Genomic DNA, 24,514 nt, shown 5'->3' on the forward strand with positions numbered 1-24,514 from the left:
TGTCCTTGGCACTTATTAGGACAATCATTGAGTATAATGCCCCTTTCAGTATATACCAGTCCAATCACTTGCCATAGTTGGAATGAACACAATGCTTTCTCATTAAAAAATTAAGAGCCTAATTCATAAAAGCTATGCAGACCATTTCAAAGCCTTCTCTCTCATCTCAGTATCATACAGGTTACTAGAGGTAACCTGTTCCTTGTGTATAGAGCTTCAACAGATCCTATTCTGTCATAGGATCATAGGATCATAGGAGGTTACTAGGCTATCGACCCGGAGGTCATTCTAAGCCTAGCCATTTCATCCCAATGTAATACCAATGATACTCTAGTCAATACTCAGGACTGTATTTCGTAATGACCGCCCATGTCCAGGAGGGTTGTGGGCGCAATCCTCTATAAGAATTTACATTGCCCCATCCACTCATCCAGGTTCCTTTTGAACAGTGTCATAGAGGTACTCTGCTTCATATCAGACCTATTACACATTTGCAAGTCAAGTGGCATCATAAAAACCCACTCAAAGGATCACAATCTCTTTTACAAAATAAGTATAACATGTTGGAGGGACAGGTTTATATCATAGAGATTACCACTTTTATGGAACTGTACTCTACTCCACTCTTACGCTATTCAAAAGTAGTTTGGAGGACTAGATGGGTAACTGCAAATTCACCTGTGATTTTAGCACCCTGTCCCTCATGGATATGAAAATAATATGAATGTCCCAACATACCCTTGTTTAAACACTCTCTGGGTTATTTGTATGCAAAATATAAAAGCTAAAATTAACATGGGAATGTAAAGATAGGCTTCTTAAGATCCTCATAGATCAATAGCATAGTAAGTAGCTATGAACACATAAACTTGGCACTGGTTTGATCACTGTCATAATTAGATCAACCCTTAATTGAGATGGCTGATATTTGCTTTTAATATATGAGTACTAATACAACTGTGGATGCATTTAAGTAGATCTATCATATTTCATTGTGAAGTCATTCTATGTGCATACTGTATTGTTTTATAGGCATGGCTAAATTATACTTTACTTGCAGTATAGCCAGTTAAAAAAATGCATTTCTTGCAATATACTCCACAGGTACTGCATCAATATTTTTTGAGGTGTTTGGACTTGCTCTGTAATACAAAAAGTTGTGGATTTCTGTTGAGATGAAACTAATTATTGTGCTTGTGAGAAGGAAAAGAAGAATATAACAGCGAAAAATGACATGCACGTTCCATCTATTTTTTCATGATCACAAAAATAATCTGGGAAAGTGTTTACATGTAGGTTTAAGGGCAGGGCTGGAGAGCAAAGCTTTAACCACTATTACACTTTTTAACTTATAAAACATCCCATTTTAATCTGGAGCCATTTGTGATCCATGTCCTGACCTGTTATGTGAAACTGTGTTCTACACTTCCACAAAATGGACACTGCTTGAAATAATTGCATAAACATGATACATGCACACATATGTAATTTTTAGCTATAAGAATCCTAAATATCTAAGTGTGTGTGTGTGTGTGTGTGTGTGTGTGTGTGTGTGTGTGTGTGTGTGAGTGCAGTTAAAACAGAAGGGCCATGTTTGAGATTCACTCTTCTCCTGGATTTCTGGTCTTTTTTTTTGTGTGTGTGTCATCATTCAATGTTCCTAGCAGTGTAGGGGGACATGGAATGGCCTTCATGAAGGCAGCAATAAAATCGAGCAGTGGTTTTGTCAGACTTCAGCTCTGTGAAGAGCATTGTGATTTTCTTTAAAGAAGTTATATATTTTCAACCATTGAAAAATGCAGAAGTGGAATTTACAGCGAATCTTCTCAGGATGATAAGCTTATTATCCATTTAAAAAATATGTCAGCTGTGGAAACAAATGTAACTGAGTACAGCAAATATTCAATCAGCTAGCAGCATCAAATAAATGTGGTAAACTTGAGCTAATGGAACTTAAAAAGTACATACACAGAGAAATTGCAATTGATAAAATGCACAAAAAAGTATTAAATCATTTAATAAAAAAAAGATCCACAGGGTAGATCATAACAGGCTTTGGGACACCTGAAGGAGAAGAAGAAAGAGATGATGAACATCTGCCATTCATTAAAAAATCATTTTGTGTGTCCCACATTTGTAAAAGGAGCTTAAAAGTACACTTGAAAGAATCCCCAAAAATCTGTGTGGAAGAAAACTGGAAGGAAGGAAAAGTTCTTTGAAAAGTTATTATGCTACTGTATTCTTAACAAACTAAATAATATTTGGTAAATATAAGCAGGAAAATGAAATGACTATGATAGAAGAATTTTGGAATCAAACTGTTTAATGGATTCTCTAAAGAAAAAATTCAAGTGAGACAGCTTCATTATCCATATATGACTGATTTATATTAATGTGGAGCTCTGTCCTCATTGTTTATCCTCTTGTTTTAATTATATCTTGGTAGGTCAGTGATTTTCTTCAAAGAAAACAAACTAATAATTATTCAAAGAATGAAGACACTAAGATGCCAGAAACTTAATTTACAGATATACTCAGGAATTACTTGAAATCTTTTTTAGACAAAGGTAAGAAGTTTTATATATATATATATATATATATATATATATATATATATATATATATATATATATATGAATACATGACTGAAATATATATTTGCGATTGACTTTGAGTATGATATAGTGATCTTTCTCTCAGAACAAAATAATACTCTAGATGAATTAATTTTTATTTCTTTGCTGTATTAAGAAATGTGTGTGTATGTTCGCACAGGTCCCCTTCAGATGGTCAAACTTTTAAAAGCTCAACTTTTATATGGCCAAGACCATATCATCAAACTTTTAAAAGTTCAAATGGTCTGAATGAGGATCTCCACAGAGCATGGAATGGGAAGATTTCCCTTTACTGCAATGCAATGTGATCTTGGAGTTGGTATATTTAAATAGCAGGGGGCATGTGGGGTGCAGGTGGGCTTGCCCCCCTGCTAGTACTGTTTATTTATTTATTTTTTTTGTTAATTTTTTTTCACATTTTTGAACATTCAAATGTTCGATCATATGGTCTTGGCCTTATGAAAGTCGAACATTTGGATGTTCGATTATGTCAGGTAGACATGTATGTGTCATTAGCATTTTCACTAGATCACTAAAGCCAATAACTCTGCTGGTGAAGCACTATTCTCTTGCGCCATAGCCAAAATATGGAACTCACTCCCACCCACAATTACCTCCATACCATCATGCACCCACTTCAAAACTTTACGAAAAGCACAACTAAAAACATGCTGGCTATGCCCTTGCAACTCCCACTCTAATATCATCCACCCCATCCAACCACTACCTTTCTTTCCACTCCACTAACTACCTTGATTATAGCAAGCTCAGATGCTCATAAGCCAGTACTTATTATACAGCACGAACTTCTTCTTCTTGTAACATTTGTTAATGTCTGGTATGCACTTCACAGATAAAGATTCTAGTTGTCTACTGATGTACTATGTTCTTCATCTGTAAATATGTTGTAAGTAATTGCTATGTAAATTGTTATTCACTATGTAATCCAATGTATATACTGTCTGTTTATTTTAACTGTAGAGCTTTTCTCCCCGGGCCTCCGCTGAAAATGGACCTACGTCCAGTCGGACACTCCCGGTCAACAAATTTAAATAAATAAATAAATAAATAAATAAATAATTTTGTTTCCTTTTATTTTCAAACTGCATCAGGAATAGCATATTCACAAACTCTTTGCTTTTAATTAAATTTCAAGTAAGTCAAATCAAACAAGCACACCAATCAAATATATTGTAAACTCTTCAAGCAAAGGACACTCTTTAAATTAATCATATCATTCAACCTGGTGGGAAACTGACAACTAAATGAAACTGCCAAAACAACTCCCTTGACTCTACTAAGTCATTAAATTCTCCCCTCTAATATCTAAATAAGTATTGCAAGTGCATTCATATTATTATTATTATTATTATTATTAAATGCATAATAATGTTTGTATGTATATTCTTCTAAATTCTATGAAGGTTCTTTTTAGTAAACACAGGGTGCAAACTATTGAAGTACAAGCAAGTATTTGCAAAAGTTTATTTTCTAAAAATTATGAACCTAAAAATACCCTTGTTTATAAGTAGTGAAATTTATGTAATTAATACTGGCAATACTAATATTCAATGTGGACCTCAAAACATTGATAATAAACATAGTAAACTCTTGTCTGCCCTTCATTAAAAAAAGGTTTCCCTGCATTTATAACTGGCTTTCATGTAATATCATTCAAAATTTGAAGGAAATGTATTAGTTCTATAACAAAATTTACTTCTGTACTAACCTAATCAAAGTATCAGAATATCTTCTTTATTTGAAAAAAAAACTATTTAAAACCTCACAAAAACTGTCTCATCAGAAATCGGCCTTGCTAATTTTACAAACTGACCCTTGACTATGTTCATTTTAATAAATATAGGGTGTGCACTATTAAAATGGCAGTAGGCATTCACAAAAGTTTATTTTCCTAAAATCTTCAAACCTGAAAAAAAAGTCTTGTTTATAAATACTGATACCTAAATAATTAATATTTGTATCAGTAATATTCAGTATGAACCTCCATCATTGACTCTTTTTGTTTTTCCTTCTTTGAAAATGTTTCTATCCCTGAGGGAGCACCTAGGTTGCACTATGTACCACCTGATGCTGTGTTACTCCATTCTCCTTAAAGGAGCAGATAATAAATATATTTTTCAGGCCCATTGATTCCTGGCAAATTACATTCTATTGTAAGGCAAGAACCACTAGGTCTGTGCTTTTCTGGCCTATCCACCTATGCCTCTTACGAAGTATAACTGCAATTTTTATCCTGTTCACTTCCACCACCAAACATGGAAAGCATCTTCAATAAGCCATGCTCCTCCCTTCCACTATATTGGGATATTAAAGCCTTCTACTTTATTGGGATATTCAAAATCCACTGACATGAACGTTTGATGAATGAACGTTCGATATTTTAATTTCGATGATCGGATGTTCGATGATTAACCATAGACCCGGCAGTCCATTATTTCCTAGTAGTGCCTAACCTGTTAGTCATTATTACTTGTTTATAAACACTGACACTAAAATGTATCACCTCAAATCCACCTTCTCTGTCTCCTCTCTAAATAACACCACTATGAAAGTTGAATCTTATACTAAACTACTCAGGGTTTTCATTGATGATGAACTTAAATTTGACATCCACTTAAATAATTGCATTAAAAAGACACACCAGAAACTTGGACTATTTTATAGAAACAAAAATATCCTAACTCAGGAATCTAAACTGTCCTTAGCTCAAGCCTATCTACTCCCTACCTTATTATATGCTGCCCCTATCTTTACTAACCTAAAAAAAATCTGTTAACTAAACTGGAACTCACTTACAATAAGATTGCTATATTTGCTAGTAATCTCCTGTATTGATCACACCATTGTCTTTCCTTACAAAAACTTCACTGGCTAGAATTTCAGCATCAACTCATCCTACCTTAGCTTTACCTGACCCACTCCATCCTTCACCAGTCCCTAGCCTGTCCTTCTCTTACTACTCTCATCTCCCCCTATGCTCCCAACTGTCAACTCTGTAGCTCTGACCTATACTTCCTCCAAATCTCCAAACACAAAAAAAAAAAAATAGGTAAAATACTATACAGACACTCTTTTACCTCTGCTTGGAATAAACTCCCTCTCCATATACGATCACTCAATAGCTTAAATAGTTTCAAACCTGCACTTAAGAAAAATCTCTGCAAATCTCCTGAATTTGTCCCTGCAATGACCCTACTTGAATACTAACATACCCCGTCTGCCACTGTTCTTCTTCCCTCTTTTATCCCACGATGTAGCTATGTATAATCTGTGATCTCTCTCTCTCTCTCTCTCATATATATATATATACATATTGTATCAAAGATTGCTTGTTCTACTATATATCAACAAAAAGTTTATTTTTCTTCTATGTATAATATTGTGCATTTTTTAAACTTCTGTCTTGACTAATTTTGTACTTCATTGTAACGATTTGTTTTTGTACTGGATTGTAACTAATTGTTTTTGTACTGGAGCTTTTCTCCTTGAGTCTCTGCTGAAAAAGGGCCTTTGGCCCAGCCAGACTAACTCAGTTAACAAAAGGCAAATAAATAAATAAATAAAACAAAGTAGGTTAAATTTTACCCCCTGTAAAGCATGTAGCTGGAGTGCCAGAGATTTGTATAATTTTGTTTTAATATATTCTCCATTCTTGTGTGCTGATGGTTGTTTTGCTGGTTTTGTTAGTTTTCATGCAGTTGTGGAGTCTTCAGTATACATTTCACTGTGCCTCTGCCTGCTCTACTTCTACATGTTGTCTGCTGAGCCTCTTTGGCAAATATTATATATTACTTATCTGTGTAGACTGACATGAAAATGTATCACTGCTTATCTTACTTTGCGTCATTGTTTTACTGATGTAGACCAACACTGCACACAGGCAAGCCCTTGTCATTACTGTACTTCCACTTAAGACTTTCAGTAAATAAATAAAGTAAATGGAATCAGCAGAATTACCACTACTGGAGTTTCTTTCTTGAAGTTGAAGTATAGCATAATTCACATCATTTCCATTTGCATCTCCTAAGGAAGAAAATAATCTCTAATTAATAATCAGGACTGCAGCTGAATATAGAGTAAATCTTCTTTCTGGTTAATAAGAAATTGCAAAATTGTTTATCATGAAAACAAGCAGAATAACAAAATAGTCATGGGCAATCAAGTGATATTAAAGCCTTTTCAAAGAGTGAGCAGCAAATATTCACAGTGTTATCCATTTTTGCAATTGTACTTTGCAGTTTACTGATAAGTCAAGGCTTCAGGAGGAATAGTTAAGAAAGTGCCTGTAATGTTATACCTTGTAAAGAATTATGTGTTTCCTATCCCCCAAAGAACAACAAGGTTGAAAGTGATTCAAGACACAACAAATGACAATGTGTGTGTACGTGTGTGTGTGTGTGTGTGTGTGTGTGTGTGTGTGTGTGTGTGTGTGTGTGTGTGTGTATGTATGTGTGTGTGTGTGTGTGTGTGTGTGTGTGTGTGTGTGTGTGTGTGTGTGTGTGTGTACTTCAGAATACTGAAATTCCATTTAATCGAATCTTACTTAACCGAGATAACAACACTGAAACCTTATTTCAACAAACGTTCACATCAGTGGAATTTTAATCTGGGAAAGGAAGCAGTTGGCCAACATTAAAAAACAAACAGACCAAAGCATGCCAAGCCCACCCAAGTGGGGGGCTTCACCCGACACACACTCCTAAATAAATATACCAACTCCAAGATCGGACTGTAGTGGGGAGAAGGGCAAATTTCCCCATGTTGGCCAACTGTCTCCTTTCCAGGATTAAAATTCCAGAGATGTAAATATTTGTTGAGATAAGGTTTCTTTGCTGTCGTCTCGGTTAACTAAGATTCGATAAAATGGAATTTTGGTCTACTGAAGTAGAACCATATATACATACCAAAAACTATACAAATGATCCCTTAAGGACATCAAATGTTTGAACTACATGGCACATGCTGTGCTGATGAGGTCAATAAAAAGGCCAAAACATGCATGTCCACAGTTAGTCAGATTTTAGCTTTATTAGCCTAAATACAACTAAAACTTAAAAAATAAAAAAAGTCATGGACATTCAGAAGTCATGTAGCTGAAATACTTTATATCTTTAAGGGGTCATTTGCATATTTCCCATTGGCCTTCATTACAGGAAGTTTAAGGTATCACACAGTAAAAATGCTAGCTTGGCTAGATTTTTCTTGCAGTCCTTGCTGAATAGTTTGTCTTTGTGATCTTTTTTCATTTGGTTTGGATGTTAGTTGGGATATTTTGCAGACTCCTTAATCTTTATAGGTATCAGCTGATTTTAAAGATGCTGTGTTTCTGAAGTAAAGCCAAGCTATCCACTTATGCTATGGTGACAAGGGCAATAAAAAGGCCAAGATATGTACATACACAGCTAGTGGAGTTTGGCTTTACTACTCTGAATATAACCAAAAACACTTAAAAAGTAAAAAAAAAAAGTCATGGATGTTTAGAAGCCATGTGGCCAAAACACTTCATTTGCATATATCCTATGGACCTCCATTACAGGAGGTATTACACAATGAAAACTGTAGCTAGGCTTGTTTTTTCTTGCAGCTTTTTTTTGAATGTTTTGTATGTGTAACCTTTTTATCCTTTGGCTTATATATACATATATATATATATATATATGTGTGTGTGTGTGTGGGTCTACTTCTAAATCCCATAATTTCAGAATCCCATAGACAAAAAACCGAGATGAAAATCATGATACTTACAATGCCGACTTGTGTACGTATTCCCAGGGCAAGTAAACACATGCCACGGTGGGGAATTATGCCCTTTTTCCACTGTAGTGTGATCCCAGAGTTGGTATATATAGTTAGGGGGTGTGGTCAGTGTTGATAGTGCAGTGTGTTTTACTGTTGTGTTGGGCAAGTGTGCCCACGTGCATTTAAATATGAGTGGATGTCTGTGGTTGTGAGTGTGGGTTTGTGGGTGGGTGTATGTTTACTTGTATGTTTATACATTTGCACATGGGTGCAGAATATATTAAGTATAGACTGTTATATGATATTAAATCAGAATTGAGTGATATAAGTTTTAAAAGTTTGCTACATTTAATATGCAAAGTTTTAAGAAAACAATTCTTTTTTAAAAAAAGTGGTTATTAATTGATTAAATAATTATGACCAAACTATTCAATTATGATATCACATCCTGTATCTGTTTATAAAAGACACGAGTTACAGAGGGCTCGTGTCTTTTCTGAAGAAGTTCACATAATAAAAGTGGAAGAAAGCACTAAAAATACGAATTTGTGCCTTTATTGTGGCCATCAAAACTTTTTGCTATCTTTGTTTTATAAGTTTATATGTGTTGGGCAAGTGTTTACTTGCCCCGGGAAAACTTATGTGGTCCTGCTTTTAAGTTTTGGGATTCTTGTCTTGGTATTTTCATCTTTGGGATTCTGAAATTATGGGATTTAGAAATAGACCCATATATACACACATGCACACACACACACACACACACACACACACACACACACACACACACACACACACAACTATATATATATATATATATATATATATATATATATATATATATTTAGTCAGGATGTTATTACTGATTAAAACACAGAAAATGGTAGGTTTTAATCACTGCTGGTGCCTTCTATAATAGTGTGCTAGCAGTAATTCGGACTATGTGGATTTTCTTTCCTCTCCATGGTAGTATAAATAAGTTAGGGTAGTATAGAGCACCACTCATTGGGTGGCTCTCCACATAAAAGTACAAGTATGAATTAAGTATGTTGATAGTGTAGAAATATATTACTACTTGTTTAGGCTCTGTGCATATTTTTAACACCTTTATTAAATTATCATTAAGACTTAGGCAAACAATTTTATATGAAGAAAACATGTTCCTAGTTGCAAACATTACACATTACATATTTTTTTGCATAACTGTCATCAGTCCAACATTATATAAACTCTCTGTTTCTACCATCCCTTAAACCTCACTCCTCCTCCTCCTTTAAAACATTATTCTGCATGTATTGTTTCCAGAATTTCCATTTTTTTCTGTGGAATTTGCTCCTACCCTTTTCTAAAGATCCCACTTCCAGTTTTTCATCTCTGTTACAATATTAGATACTTCAGATACAGTTGCTTTAAACTTTGATTTCCATTTTCTATTACTTGCCTTATTTAGCAGCCACCAGAATTAAATTTAGTAAGGCCTTATGATGTCTATGCAAACCTTGTATCCCAGCTCAAAAAATGTTTTCCATAGCTACACCCATTTGCTCACCCAATCCTTCTGACAGAGTACTGTGTAGGGAATTTTTGAAGTCTGACAACTTATTACCCTCCGAAAACATATGTTCCCAGTTAACTCATTCTTGCCCATCACACCTCCAGCATTTGCCATCTACCCGAGAAAGAAATCTTTGGAGTCTGCTTGGGGTATAAAAATACCCATGCAAACACTTTCAAGCAAAAATCCTAAATCTTCTACATTTGTTGCACATTTGGGGCCATACATATGTCCTTTCATTGTTTCCTTGTGAATTACTTATGAAATCTCTCTTCCCAATCTTTTCTAGCCTCCTCTGATTAATCTTTGTAGTTATCATGCAAGATTTTATATCCCCTAGTAATTAGTAATTATCCCTTTTTAACAGCAACTTATATTCTAGATTTAACTGAAAACTCTACCAGAGCTTTAACTTAGGATCCCCCTATCCCTTTCTCTTGACCTATACTCTGAAATCAGCCCCTGATAGGGAAGGCAGTCTCTAGCCTGCAGTACAAATGTCTTCTTCACATCTTCCTATTTTATTACCTTTCTCTCTCTAGTTATTTGCTCCCAGTACCTTGGTTCCTTTGCCAGTTTTATCCAATAAATTCCAGCCCCCTCTTGTCTATTTTCTATACACTTAATTGCAGTCACTTCTATCAGCAAAATTTCCATTGTTGTATTGGTTTAGTTCTTAGAATACTTTCTGTAACTTTATGAATCTAATATTCTGTATGATTGTTATTCTCCTTAAGGATCTGCATCTAAAATCCTCCTCTCTCTTCTTATTTCTTGAATTTCTACCTGTTCCATCTTCATCCCTTTTGACTTTGAATTATAACTTTTTTCTTGTGTTATGTATCTGAGCCTTAATTCTGCAGCTCTAAAATAGCCAATCAAATCAGGTTATCCTAAACTACCTTGTTCAGTTGAAAGAATCAACTTATCCCACTTGACCCTTGCCATCTTCCCCTCCCAGATAAGTTCCTTCAACTCTAAATTAATTATTGTCCACAACTTCTTCTCTGGTTGATAAAAATATGCCTGACCTGTATATAAAACTAAACAGACTAAAAACATGAGCTTCCAGTCTCTCATGTTTTGTTTCATCTTTGTTTAGTCTCTTGCCACACATCCTTAGCTGCCATAACAGAATCATTTTAATTTGTACGCCTAAATATTTCATTTTATAGTGTTCATATAAATATGGTTATTGCTAGGCTAATCCATGTGTGGGTACATAGTTTATGGCTATAGCCTTTGTTTTATCTTCATTAATTTTATATTCCAAAAAGACTTGAAATTGTATCAAGAGATTCCCCAACACTGACTTTCAAGATGGCTGCACACTCATCAGCAGCTTAATTTAAGCTCTCCCAGTATGAAGAAAGAAACGGAGAGATAAGAGCCAGTAACTCTGCCTGTTTTAGTAAATTCAGTTACTGTCTAGTAAGTACAGAGTCTGGATGCCAGCAAAGAAGAAACTTAGAGAGCCTGAAAAAAATCAACTAGAAAAGGTGAAGAGAAACACTGACTGGGAAGAATCTTGTAGCTGTTCAGCAAAAAGCAGTTTAAGCTCCATCTTTGGTGCATGACCAGTAATCTAGTGGAAAAAATAAATCAAATAATCTCGGAGCTGATTAACATAAATGAAGGAATGAAGGAGTATATCCACTCATATTACAAATGTCTGGAAAAAAATGCAGGAAACTTTAAACGGTTATTCAGCTCAATTAATAAAATTGCAAAAATCAGAGATTGAAATGAAGAAAAGGTTGGCTGAGTATGAGACTGCACAAGAAGAGATGTTTAGAAAAAATGGTAGAGTTGGAGGACAGGACATGCAGAGAAAACCTGAGATGTTCTCCTGTACCATAGAAACCATAGAAACTGGAAGAAACAGGCTGGATTAATTTTATGAAAGGACAAGTATTACAGAGCAGGATTTGTTGATTGAAAGGGAACTTCATTGTGTATGCTCCAAACCTGGCCATAATGAAGCAACCAAGACCTGTATTAGTAAGGATGCAATCATGTCAGCAGAAAGAGTTGACCTTGATAAAACTGTGGCAGAGGGGCAAAGTATTAAACATTTGAGACCTGGAGTATTTGTGGAAAATGATTACCTGTCAGTGAGCTATAACAACTGTAGATGCACCATTGTAGAAATATACTACATTGTGTCACACTTAAATTATAAAAATCTTAGTAACAAAAACACAGTACTTTATGGAACTTTTCATGCTTTCATCTGTTTCAGAATTGGAAAATGAAAAATACTAATCAACAATAATAGCCACTGATATTTATGCTAGCAATAATAGCAGCATATACTTAGGAATGCCAAGCATTCATTCAGAAAATGCTACCATGGTAAGTGGGCTTCTTTAAATTATTAAAATATTTAACCATACAAAAAAAGGAGTGAAACTGACTACAAAATAATGGTGAGCGAGTGAACAAAGATAGCATTGTGTATGTGTGTGTCTGTTTGTCTGTATATGTATATGTGTGTGTGTGTGTTGTGGGATTAAAGGAGTATGTTGAGTGGGTTTCTCTGTTTAACTACCCACAGCACATAATGACCTGTTAAGTTAATCTGCTGAGGTTATCCTTTACTATTGCCACTTCCCAGACATGTATACGCAGTTATTCACATTTGCCCAACTGTAGTCCTCTGTGTTTTTCACTGATCCTTACACCTTATTTTGTGATATGCTGGGATGCTGATAATCTGAATGCATTAAGCATTTCTACTGAATGTCTTGGTAGACTAAAGCTATCTTAACACAATTTGTTAGGCATCAGACAGGATCTTGAAATGTTAACCTTTATGTTAAATAGCTTTGAAGAATATTAGGGACAAAATGCACATTGAAACACTTTTATTTCCAGAAGCAGTTTCATCTGTAATTAAAATAAAAAAAACAATGCTTCCTAAAGATGAAAAATATGTGACTTTAACAGGTGAAGCAAGTTTCATTAAAAGTACATAAAATAATAATGAGAAATAGTAAGAAACCAACACTAAGAATGAGGATGTCCTATGGTCTGCACATTGTTGGTAATAAGGCAATGTCAGGTTGGACAGCTTAGCTCTACTTTCTGCCTGCTGTGACAGCAGCTGCCATTAAACAAGTGCCAGGCTGTAATGCAAAGAAATGTGTATCACTGGCCTCTCATAAAGACTGGTCTTAATATTCTATACAAATAATATATAATTATTCACTTGCACAAGCCTGCTGTATCATTACATATCTGTATATAATAATGTAATCTAATTCATTTTTATTATATTTGTTAAACAGGTAAGTGAACCGATCTTCTGTGGACTCTCTTTAGCCTTGATGTGGACCAAAAGGGCAAAGGTAAATGTAATATATGCAGACAAATTAGATAGTCATCATGTATGTTTCAAGAAACAATCTGAGTGCCCAGAGAAACACAGACGTGGGAGAACAAGCAAAGTGTACACAAACTGGAACCAGTGCTCAGGCATGTCACTCTTCTTCTCCATCATGCCATCTCCAGAAGATGCCTGAGATACTAATGAAACTTGAGTAACTTGGGTGATAGTCAGGGCTTTCTCTCTCTCTAGGCCAACAAAGCTGACAGCCCCGACCCCAAGTTACTATGCAGAAAGACCAGATTATCCAATAAAAACCCACACTACAGACGTGAATAGAGTATATCTGCTGAAGTTCAGGTCTTTTTGTTTAGGTTGCCCATCTACACTTTAAATATTGCCAGGAACCATGTTATTTTGTCAGTCACCACAGCTGCTTAATTAGCTGTTTATCATTTGTTCAGCTATCTGAGAAGATAAAAAAGAGTAATGAAAACCAGTCTTCCTCCATATGCAAACTAGTCTCCATTGTAGACTTATGCACATAAATCCAATCATTCAGTGTCAAATTCTCAAATAATCAAAGACTGAAGGATTTACTACCTGTTTTTTGGGCTATCTCAGTTAATTTTAAGTGATATTTGTGTCATTGCTGTAGCATTATTTATGTCTGTGTTACCTAGAATAATGACTGTCCTTCCAGTCTCACTTGTCTACCTCTGTCTTTTTTTAAGTTTTTATTTGATTTTACATATTCCAACAATAATTCAACAATTTGAAACAAAATAAAACAAAACTGTATACAAAAGTCCATAACAAGAATTCTGTATATAAAACCATTAGTACTTTTCTAATAGATCATATTCAATTTCTGCCAGGCTATATATTAATGAGTTACATTTCTAGTTCTCATTTTTATAGTCAATAATTCATTTTTACAAACATATTCGGCTAGACATATAAATTCACTAGTAAAAGAAAGAGTAGTTTTGCATTTCCAGCTTTTTAGTTATAACTTTCCTAGTAATAGCTCGGACAGACCAAAGAAGAGGTATTTGCGATACTGGAATAACGTCTGGGATTGGGACACTGAACAAAATTAAGGAATCTGTAATAGTACAATTATCTGACCAAAATGCTTGGTAAAAGCTTCTAAAATGAGTCCAGAAAGATGATACTGTGTTGTATTCTATGATCATATGAACACAATCTGCATCAAGGGCTTCATTACATCTCCAACATTTTATTTTTTTTCTGATTTATATATAACAGCAATTTTGTGGGGTGTTAGAAAAACTCTGTGTAAAGTTTTTCATGTATAAATCTTCCAGTATATAGAGGATGTTGATTTTCCTGCAGATTTTAAGGATAGCTTTTTACTTCTCTCAGAATTTTTTTCTTTATTTATTTTTGTCAAGTAATTTCAGTATGACAATTCAGGTGGAACAAATTCAGTTCTAATAATCTTATATATGATTGAGAAGCATGGCTTACCTTTAGCTGGATTATTATTTATATTAGAAAAGAAGTCTAGGATTTTTGGAATAGTTTTAGTTTGTATGCCTAATGCTATTTTAATTTTGTCTTGAATATATTCCTTACATGTTTTAATATCTAAGCAACTACTATTTTCCAGACTGTATCTCACAATCAGATAATGAGGTGTGTGTATTTTATTCCTGTTCAGAAATTGATGCCAATAGAATACATTTCTGTTTGAATCTAATCAACACTCCAACCCATCTGCCCCTAGAAGCAATACTCACAATACCCCTCTCTTTTTTCTTTCCACTAAATACCTATGCCAGCTATCAAAAATTACCTTAAAAAAATTGAAAGCCACTGCACTAGGTGCGACAAACTCCCATCCAAGTACCCTAAGTTAGTCACTGATGTCCTGGTAGACCCCATCTCAATACTCATAATAGATCTAGCACAGAAAACTATGTTCCCACTAGCTGGAAAAAGTCATATTATACCACTTCACAAAGGTGGATCAGCCACAGACCGCTCCAGTTACTGCCCCATTGCAATTCTCTCTCCTCTCTCTAAAGTCTTATAAAGATGCGTATACTCGCAATTCCTAATATATCTCATAAACAACAAACTACTCTTCCCCATGCAACATGGCTTTCAATCACACCACAGCGCAGCAACAGCTCTACTTAGTTTCTCAGAAACCATAAATACCAAGAGAAACAATGGTAACCTAATATCCTTGCTGTTCAGGTCTATATTAGAACATCGAAGTTTCAAAACTTCGAATGTTCTAATATCAACCTGTATTCAGCGAAAGCTGAAAATATCGAAGCTACAGAAAAACATTTTTTTTCCCAGGGAAAGAATTCGGTTGTACGTTTATGTTGCTTTGGTATTTTCAGTGCTGTGGTGGAAAGTTACAGGCCGAGTTCAGGTAAGTGTGCGATTGAGCACAGGTTAGGTTAGTTAGGGTTAGGGTGCAGGTTAGGTATGTGTGCGATTGTGTGGATGTGAGAGTTAGGGCGCGAGTTAGGTATGTGTGCGATTGTGTGGACGTGAAGGTTAGGGTGGGGTAGGTGAATTAGGGTTAGGGCGTGGGTCAGGTAAGTGTGCGATTGTGTGGACGTGAGGGTTAGGGTGGGGTAGGTGAGTTAGGGTTAGGGCATGGGTGAGGTGAGTGTGCAATAGTGACGGATATTAGGGTTAGGGTTTGGGTTAAGGTAAGTAGATAGTTAGTGGTTTATGTATAGTTTAGTGTAGGGTTAGATGTAAGATTTTGGGTGTATGTGTGTGGATTGCTGTTTGGTGTGCTTGTGTTGTGTGTATGTGATTTGGAACAGCAAATTTTTCCCTAGAAAAAAATTCACTGTTCTGTATGTTCGATGTTTTCAGCTTTCACTGAATAGGGGTCGATATTAGAACACTCGAAGTTTTGAAACTTTGATGTTCTAATATAGACCCTACTGTTCCTGGATCTGTCAAAAGCATTTGACACAATATCCCACCAACTCCTAATCAATGAACTATCTTCCCTATCACTGTCTCATTCAGCTCTTACTTGGTTCTGTAGCTCTCTCTCTAACAGACAACAGGCTGTAAAATGGTATCATGACCTTTCCCCCTTCCCCCCTGTTTCTGTTGGTGTACCACAAGGGTCAGTTCTAGGCCCAGTACTTTTCAATATTTTCACAAACAACCTACATTAAACCAGCAAACCTGCCACCTTAGTACAATATGTTGATGATGCTACCATTATCTGCTCATCCTCAGCCCTTCTGCTACTTCACCAAATGACTCAAGACTCCTTCACAACCATGGAATTATGGCTAAAGACTCATCAGCTAATGCTGAATGCCAAAATATGTAATGCTTTTCTCACCCAGATCTCTTTTAACAACCTAAACACCCTTTAATATTACTTCAGCAAATACCACCACCATAGAAACTAACAAATACCAAACCACTATGAGTCATAATAGACAATAACTTAGATTATGACCTGCATATTACCCAGGTCATCATAAAAACTCATAAAAATCTGGTCTTCCTATACTAAAACAACCCCTACTTCACTGACTCATCAAGAAAATCCTTACCATCATCCTATATTCTCCCCCTCTTTTTCTATGCATCACCGATATTAACCAACTTTCAAGCCACCCTACTAAGTAGATTAAAGGCATGCTTTAACAAAATAGCCCAATTTGCAACTAAAGCATCCAACCATACACACCACTGCTTAATACTTAAGAACCTCAACTGATTAGAACTACCTAATCACCTTATATTCACTCAACTTCAAATTGCCCACAAAATAATACACATACTACACACATGTCCTTTTCTACAAAACATTCTCAACCACTACTCCCCATCTTGCTGCCTTTGCTCAGGTACTCAAAGCCTACTAATAACCTCCAAATCCTGTAATACAGCTGGAGATTCACTATACTCAGCCTATGTTGCCAGACAGTGGAACTCCCTGTCTATCCCATTAATACTGGACAGCTGTGCATCTAGTTTGAAGCATAATCTAAAACAGCAGCTAGACTCCTCCTGGTTCAGTTCTTGTTCACACCCTGACTGACACCCTCTCTCTTTCTAAGATCTCTAGACTATCACCAACCCCAAACTCTCCAGCTCTCTTAACTTATCCTGTAAATATAAATAAATCCTATCTATATTTATAACTGCATACTGCTTTTATCACTCCTTTGTAAATCAAATTTGTATACTGTTGTTTATACAAATGCTACCTGTTTATTACTGTGTAGCACTCCTACAGAAATCAAATTGTATTAACTGCTGTCTTGATTGTATTATCCACTGGATGATTCCAAATCCCCATTTCTAATGTTTAGAAACTGATTCATTTTTTCTGTAAATTCTTTGTAATTTTTGTAATTTTTTTGTAACTCTAATGGAGCTTTTCTCCTTGGGCCTTTACTGAAAATAGGCCTGAGTGCCCAGTTGGACCATCCCAGTAAACAACAGGCAATAAATAAATAATTTAATAAATGCAAACCTGAATTCACAAGACTTACCATGAAGCGTACACTTTTGGTAACTTTTTGGAATTCAGAGACAGCCCTACTACAGTACTTTTGCATGTAGATGTGCAACATTTTAGTGGGCTGCCTCCGTGGTCATGCTATATGCTAATGAGACATTCTGGGGAGAGGTATATGTTAATTAGTCATGTGGTCTTTCCCAGAACTGACTGAGGTAAGGCATTTATGCAGCTGAAGGATTCAGAGAATTGCTCATCTGCATAACATAGCACGGCAGCTCCTAGCTGTTTATGGTAATAAACATCGCCAAAAGGCCATGTCCATTCATCGCAGTAGTGGTAAGTGCTGGGGAGTTTAGTGATCGGGTAGTGTTAGGGGATATGTGATTGCATGTATGTGAAAGGTTGCATGTGTGAGTGTGTGTGTGGCTGTGTCTGCATAGGAGGTCACAGTGGGGGAGTAGTGAGAGGGTAAGTTAGGTGTGTGTGTGTGTGTGTGTGTGTGTGTGTGTGTGTGTGTGGTTTGGGTTGCCTTTCATAGTTGGATACACCCCTATATTAAAGATCAAATCCTTCAACTTTGGGTATAGGGGACCACTAGCAACATTTTAGTGGGCTGCCTCCGTGGTCATGCTATATGCTAATGAGACATTCTGGGGAGAGGTATATGTTAATTAGTCATGTGGTCTTTCCCAGAACTGACTGAGGTAAGGCATTTATGCAGCTGAAGGATTCAGAGAATTGCTCATCTGCATAACATAGCACGGCAGCTCCTAGCTGTTTATGGTAATAAACATCGCCAAAAGGCCATGTCCATTCATCGCAGTAGTGGTAAGTGCTGGGGAGTTTAGTGATCGGGTAGTGTTAGGGGATATGTGATTGCATGTATGTGAAAGGTTGCATGTGTGAGTGTGTGTGTGGCTGTGTCTGCATAGGAGGTCACAGTGGGGGAGTAGTGAGAGGGTAAGTTAGGTGTGTGTGTGTGTGTGTGTGTGTGTGTGTGTGTGTGTGTGTGTGTGTGTGTGTGTGTGTGTGTGTGTGTGTCTGTGTGTGTGTGTGTCTGTGTGTGTGTGTGTGTGGGTTGGGTTGCCTTTCATAGTTGGATACACCCCTATATTAAAGATCAAATCCTTCAACTTTGGGTATAGGGGACCACTAGCCACAAGGGATAAGTGTAAAGACATGAGGCAGACATGCACTAGCCACCAAGGATAACTCTAAAGATGTTGGTCAGGGGGACCATTAGCTACCAGGGATAACCTTAAACATCATGCCTTAATGGCACTTACATATAACATTCTTTCTGAATCTCCAAAGCTGTCTAATACTCAACATGCGAAAAAAGAAATCACTTGTATAAAGTCTATAAAATGGAAGAAAATGTTCATTCAAAAACATTGTATTTACTGGAAAAAGTCATTATATTAGTTTGTTCATAGACACACTGTAAGTTAAGAATGTTCATTGAATAAATAGTTTAGAAGATGAAAGCCCAGAAAACTTGCAACCAAAAATACGTTGGAAATCTGGGAAGAACATTTTAAAATGAATACCTGTATGGTGTTTAAACTAGAAAATGGTGCAGAATAAAATGTAATACCTGCTCAAACCTTTAGAAAAATGTGCCTGAAAGATAGGGATGTGTAGCAGTTGTACAAATTGCTTACTTATTTTTGTCATCATGTATAACCAAAGAGTCAGAAAGTACTTATATGTGATCAGTTCTGGTTATAGCAAACGCCTTATCAGTTCTGAGTGAACTGAAGTGACAAACAGTTGTCACAGTGAAACAATTCACAGTTTTATTCACAGTTACATTGTGGATAAGGAGATGTTCAGGCTGATGATCTTCAAGAGTACAAAGAATATTTGTAGGCTTGGGCTGGTTACCTGGTCTTTATAATTTTCACACAGATCCTACAGTGTTATAAATAATGCAAGCTCCAAGAACGTTTGAGTAGCATTTCAGGCTAGAGTCAGGAAGAGGTTGAACTGAAAGGAGAAGATAGATATGATTAAGAAACAGATGAATCCTAATATTTTTGGTTAACACTGTAACAGTTTTAAATTCAAGGACTCATAACTGTAAGTCCCAAAATAGTGAGACTGGATTTATGAAAATGGGACATTCATATTCTAAGTCAAAATTGTTGGGTCTCAAAGTATTTTCTGTTCTTCAAAGTATTGTGTTGAGTTAGTATATATAACTACTGAGTGTGCTGGATGATATGACTCCACATACTGAGGGAGGGGTTTAGGAGATTTGCCTCCTGCAAAAGTACCTTTAAATGAAAGCAGTGACTACTGACATTCAGTGTTCTCCTTCAGTTTTGATGTTTTCTTTCATAATTTTATACCTCAGGTTATTGGACTTGGAGTTAAACTAGGGAATTGGTTAACAGCATCAACTAAATCAAATACTATGATTAATCTTAGATGACATACTCTCTGGAGGAACAAATACGCTCCATTACAGAAAATGCAACATCACAGTAGATAGCTTATACAGTGCCGACAATTCCTTACACCATCAGCTGACTATGTTAGTCATCAGCATTATCCATTCCAGACTTTTTTTTAGTGTCTGCGTTATCAGCATTGACACTTCAGACACCTTGTTAAGAAAACAAGAAAAAAACATAGCATAAGACAGCCAAGGTCATTTAAGGTAGCCACAGACTCAGTGTGTATACTCTCCTGCAAAATCTGTTCTGACCAGTTTCAAAGACAGGTTTCACTAATTTTAGCCAACCAGAGCCTAAGACTTCCCAGACATCCTTCATCTCAAGTTCTAAAATATTATAAACCTAGATGAAACCTCTCATCATCACATAAAGTACTTCCTAAAACCACCAGAAACTATCTTTCTAACTATAACAATGCAGTTTTCATAAGCTGCATAGGACAAATTTGGAACAAATCTTCATTTTGGTTAGCATTGTCGCCTCACAGCAAGAGGTTCGTATATTTGATTCTTGGCTGGAGTTCCTTCTGTGCGGAGTCTGCATGTCCTCTCTGCAGCTGAGTGAGCTTTAAAGACATGCAGGTAGGTGTGTGTGGATGTGGGTGTGCCTTCCATGAAGGCTGGGTGTAGGACTGGCAACTTGGCACCATAAAAATCCACTGCCAATCAATCTGCGGACCGGTAATCCGCTGTGGTGACCCCTAACTGGGAAAAGCTGAAAGACATTGCTTTTTCCTTCATTTGTACTTACAGGTCTAGAACCATTTCATAGCTTCAAAAAGAAATGTATCAACACTACACAGATCAAATTACTTATAAATGTTATAAAGTGTGACATGCAAAGCTTCTTTTATCTATGGCATCTAGTAATACAATACCACACACAATAAAATATGACATAAAGTTAGAGGCTCAAAACTTTTATTTTAATACATGCATATGTACATACTCTGAATATTATATATGTCCATTGTAACTGCCAGGCCTCATCCTACTAATTTGGGTTCAAACATGCAATTCCAATTTGACTGCTTATGAATATGATAAGTTGTTCATAAGAAACAAAAAGTACATCGATGGATATGATTATGACTTTAACCTAGACAGCTTTATAACATACTCTGTTATTAGTATTGACTAATAAGCTGCTAACCTTCATGTTGCTCAGGTTCCCAGTCTAGCCAACCTTGTTCAGATAAAGTACATTTTAAAAGTTAACTGGTTTGCATCTATTTTTTTTATGTTAATTACTGTGGGTGATTTCCATTTATTTTCTTTGGTGTCCTAAAATAATATTCTGTTTAGCTGGTAGCAATGCTACTGTAACATACAATGTCCATTAGCCGATTAAATGTGAGATTTATTTTCTTTTGTTACCAAATATGTCTGTGAAGTTGTACTTACACCTTATGCTCTTTTTTCAATTTATGTGTGTAAAATTTCACTGTTTGCTTTTTATACTGTAGAGTTTCTTTTAGGGTCTCCAGTGAAAATGGGCAAAAACCCATACTAATATCCTGCTTACAAAAAAAACATAAATTATATGAATAGATACAGGAAATATTCAGAGTACTGTTTCTATATGGAGAAACAAAAATAATTGCTTTCACAGGAAATGGAAATGAAATGGATAATTCCCCAGGTGCCTATGAGAGAAATGAAACATAAACAGCTTCAACAATGTACTGAGACTGTTCCAGAGATGTGAACTCTAACAAATTACAATGAAAGGTCGGTCAGAATAAAAGTCCACTGTGAGAATAAATTAAAATGAACAAACAAAGGTCTGAGACAGTGGTATTCTGTATGTCTACAAGTGTCTGTGCATCCTGTGGACGAGCTGAGTGGATGACAAAAGTAATGAGAGGGGGCTATAAACATACTAGTGACTTAGTAGTCAGTTAGTAGGAGACACGTTTTACCAGTAGGGATCCTCGGTGTCTGAATCTAAACAAATTGGAAGTAGGTCTGATCTCTCCCATTGGAGGGGAATCCTTTGGAAGTCATTACTGCCTGTAGAGATTGACAGATAATTCCTGGACCCTTGAATAAATTGCACTCAGTAAATAAAAAAATCAAGCAAGCCATAAATCAAAGCAAAGGCAAATGGAAAAACTTTGAATAAAAGCAAAGCCAAAATAAATTAAAATAGAAATAGGATGCAGATGCCAGTTCTCCTTTGTCTTCATATCTTTATTGGAGGCAGATGAGCACTCTGTAGGTGGTATTATTTTTTTAAGGGATTCGCCTTCATGCTGCAGTGACTTCCAGAGGATTCCCTGTATTGGGAAGGGGTCAGACTTACTTCCAGTTTATTTAGAGACAGCCACAGAGGATTCCCACTGGCAAAAGAAGTGTCTCCTACTAACTCACTAATAGATTTTGTGTATCTTCTCATCACTGTGGGTATAAGTATGTACCTATATTTTCATTTAAAGATTTAGTATGTTGCTTACAAAGTCTGATATTTAAACCAGGTAAAATAATAGTATGTACTCAGCTTCCGAAAGAAATATTGGCAAGAATACACAAATCACACTTAGGGAACTGTAAAGTGTAAAGAAAGTGTTCTTAATGTGGTGAAGTGCAAAGAAGCTGATGTCTAATGGGCTATTCTAGCATGAAATGTCAGTGCAAAGTGAAGCATAAGTCAGACACTATTCATTGTAAAATGCATATTGTAACAATAATCTAAAAAATAAATGATTCCTTATTAATGACAAGAGATACCATGTAGTACAGTAGAATGGACTTGTTTATTTTCTGAGACTGTGTGCCCTTGCTCTGTGTAAATTGTTATATATTGTTTCCTGTGAAACTGTGAAGTTAACAGATACTGCATGCAATGGTGTGATCAGTGTAGTTAAACTGTATTTTGTAGATATAATATTTATGGGGTAATATCAGCTAATAGTCCACAGCCATCCAATCATTCAACTGTTATCTACAGCAGCAGTTTCATGAGTTCTGTCTTTGATTCAGTGATAACAAGTTAATACTAACTGTGAACAAAATGGAAGCAGTACTATTTGGCACCCTTTATAAACTTCACAGTAATCTTAGTCTAGATGTCTGACATTTAAGGCAATCCTATTACCCAAGAAGACAGATATAAATAGACAAGGATTCATTTGGACCTATCTCTTATTTTCCAGAGCACACTGAAATAATGGCCTCAAAAAATCTCACATCAGATAAAATTATCTTATAAATTCACCAGTTACCTCACACCTGAATCTTGACTAGGAATTATAAAAAGTATGACCATGCCCCTTTTGAATGCTCTTTGTCACTAATTACCCAGAGGACAGCACAACACCACCACCTAAAAAACACTTAATGAAATATGCTGCTTCATACAAATCGATGATCAACTCACTCACCACTGTAGTCTAATACCATCTAATGTCAGTCCAACTATTATTGAAAGGGTCAATTTTATCTTTGGCACCATTTGTTAAAAGCCAGTAAATTCTGACTTTTGATCACCGCTTGTTTGCAAAGTCTCCTCTTTATGTATTCCAAAGATCCAAGCCCCACCCCCACCCCACCTTACCCTTCTCTTTGTTCCACCTACAGGACAGTCTCTAAAATTAGTCATGTATTTTGAAATATTAGTGCTGTTTCCATTCATAGCCTTCACAAACTACTGCTCTTCAGGTAGGCACATCATCAATGTCTCTTCCACTTATCCCAAAGTAACTGCTTGTCACTAGACCACTCAAGATTCTTACGACTTCCCACTAATCTTAACTCCATTATCTCTTGCCTATTTCATCGTCACCATCAACCTCCTTTTCTCCTGTTTTCTACATGGGGTTGAGATGTCATGCCAGTGCCACTGTCTTACCTTCTTTGATAGTCATGCCTGATTGTTGCATGTCTTCTCCGCACAGTTCATCCATCTCTTTGCGGGATGTCTTTGTTTTCTCTTGTCTTCTTCCTGTCTGTCTCATATCTTTCTCACTAGCTTGTGGTCTGCTTTTCTGCACATGTGCACGAACCACTGTAATATGTACACTTTGATCTTCTCTGCAATTGGAGCTACTTTGGTGTCTGTTCTTATGTCCTCATTTCTTTGTTTGTCCACAGTGTGCATCCTACAAACCATCTCAAGCACTTCATCTCCATAACCTCCAGTTTCCTCATCTGCTCTGCCTTTACTGCCCAGGTTTCTGTACCATACAGTAGTACTGGTTGCACCACTGTTTTGTACACCTTCCTTTTTTGCTTCTTTGGCATTCTTTTGTCATACATACACCGAACATTCTGTGCCAGTTGGCTGTAACCCCTCTGATTCTAGCCT

General features: G+C 36.1%; 1 protein-coding gene across 1 annotated transcript in view; it reads right to left on the reverse strand.

The window, feature by feature from the left end:
* Positions 1-24,514, reverse strand: part of MILR1 (mast cell immunoglobulin like receptor 1) — a 339,675-nt gene that overhangs the window by 53,917 nt on the left and 261,244 nt on the right. Inside the window, exon 9 of the mRNA XM_044079434.1 lies at positions 6,594-6,659. Within this exon, the coding sequence (XP_043935369.1) occupies positions 6,594-6,659 (66 nt within the window). The remainder of the gene's footprint in view (positions 1-6,593; positions 6,660-24,514) is intronic.

Source organism: Protopterus annectens, chromosome 8.part0 (assembly GCF_019279795.1).
Source record: "Protopterus annectens isolate FY-2018-M chromosome 8.part0, PAN1.0, whole genome shotgun sequence".
NCBI classification, from domain to species: domain Eukaryota; kingdom Metazoa; phylum Chordata; order Ceratodontiformes; family Protopteridae; genus Protopterus; species Protopterus annectens.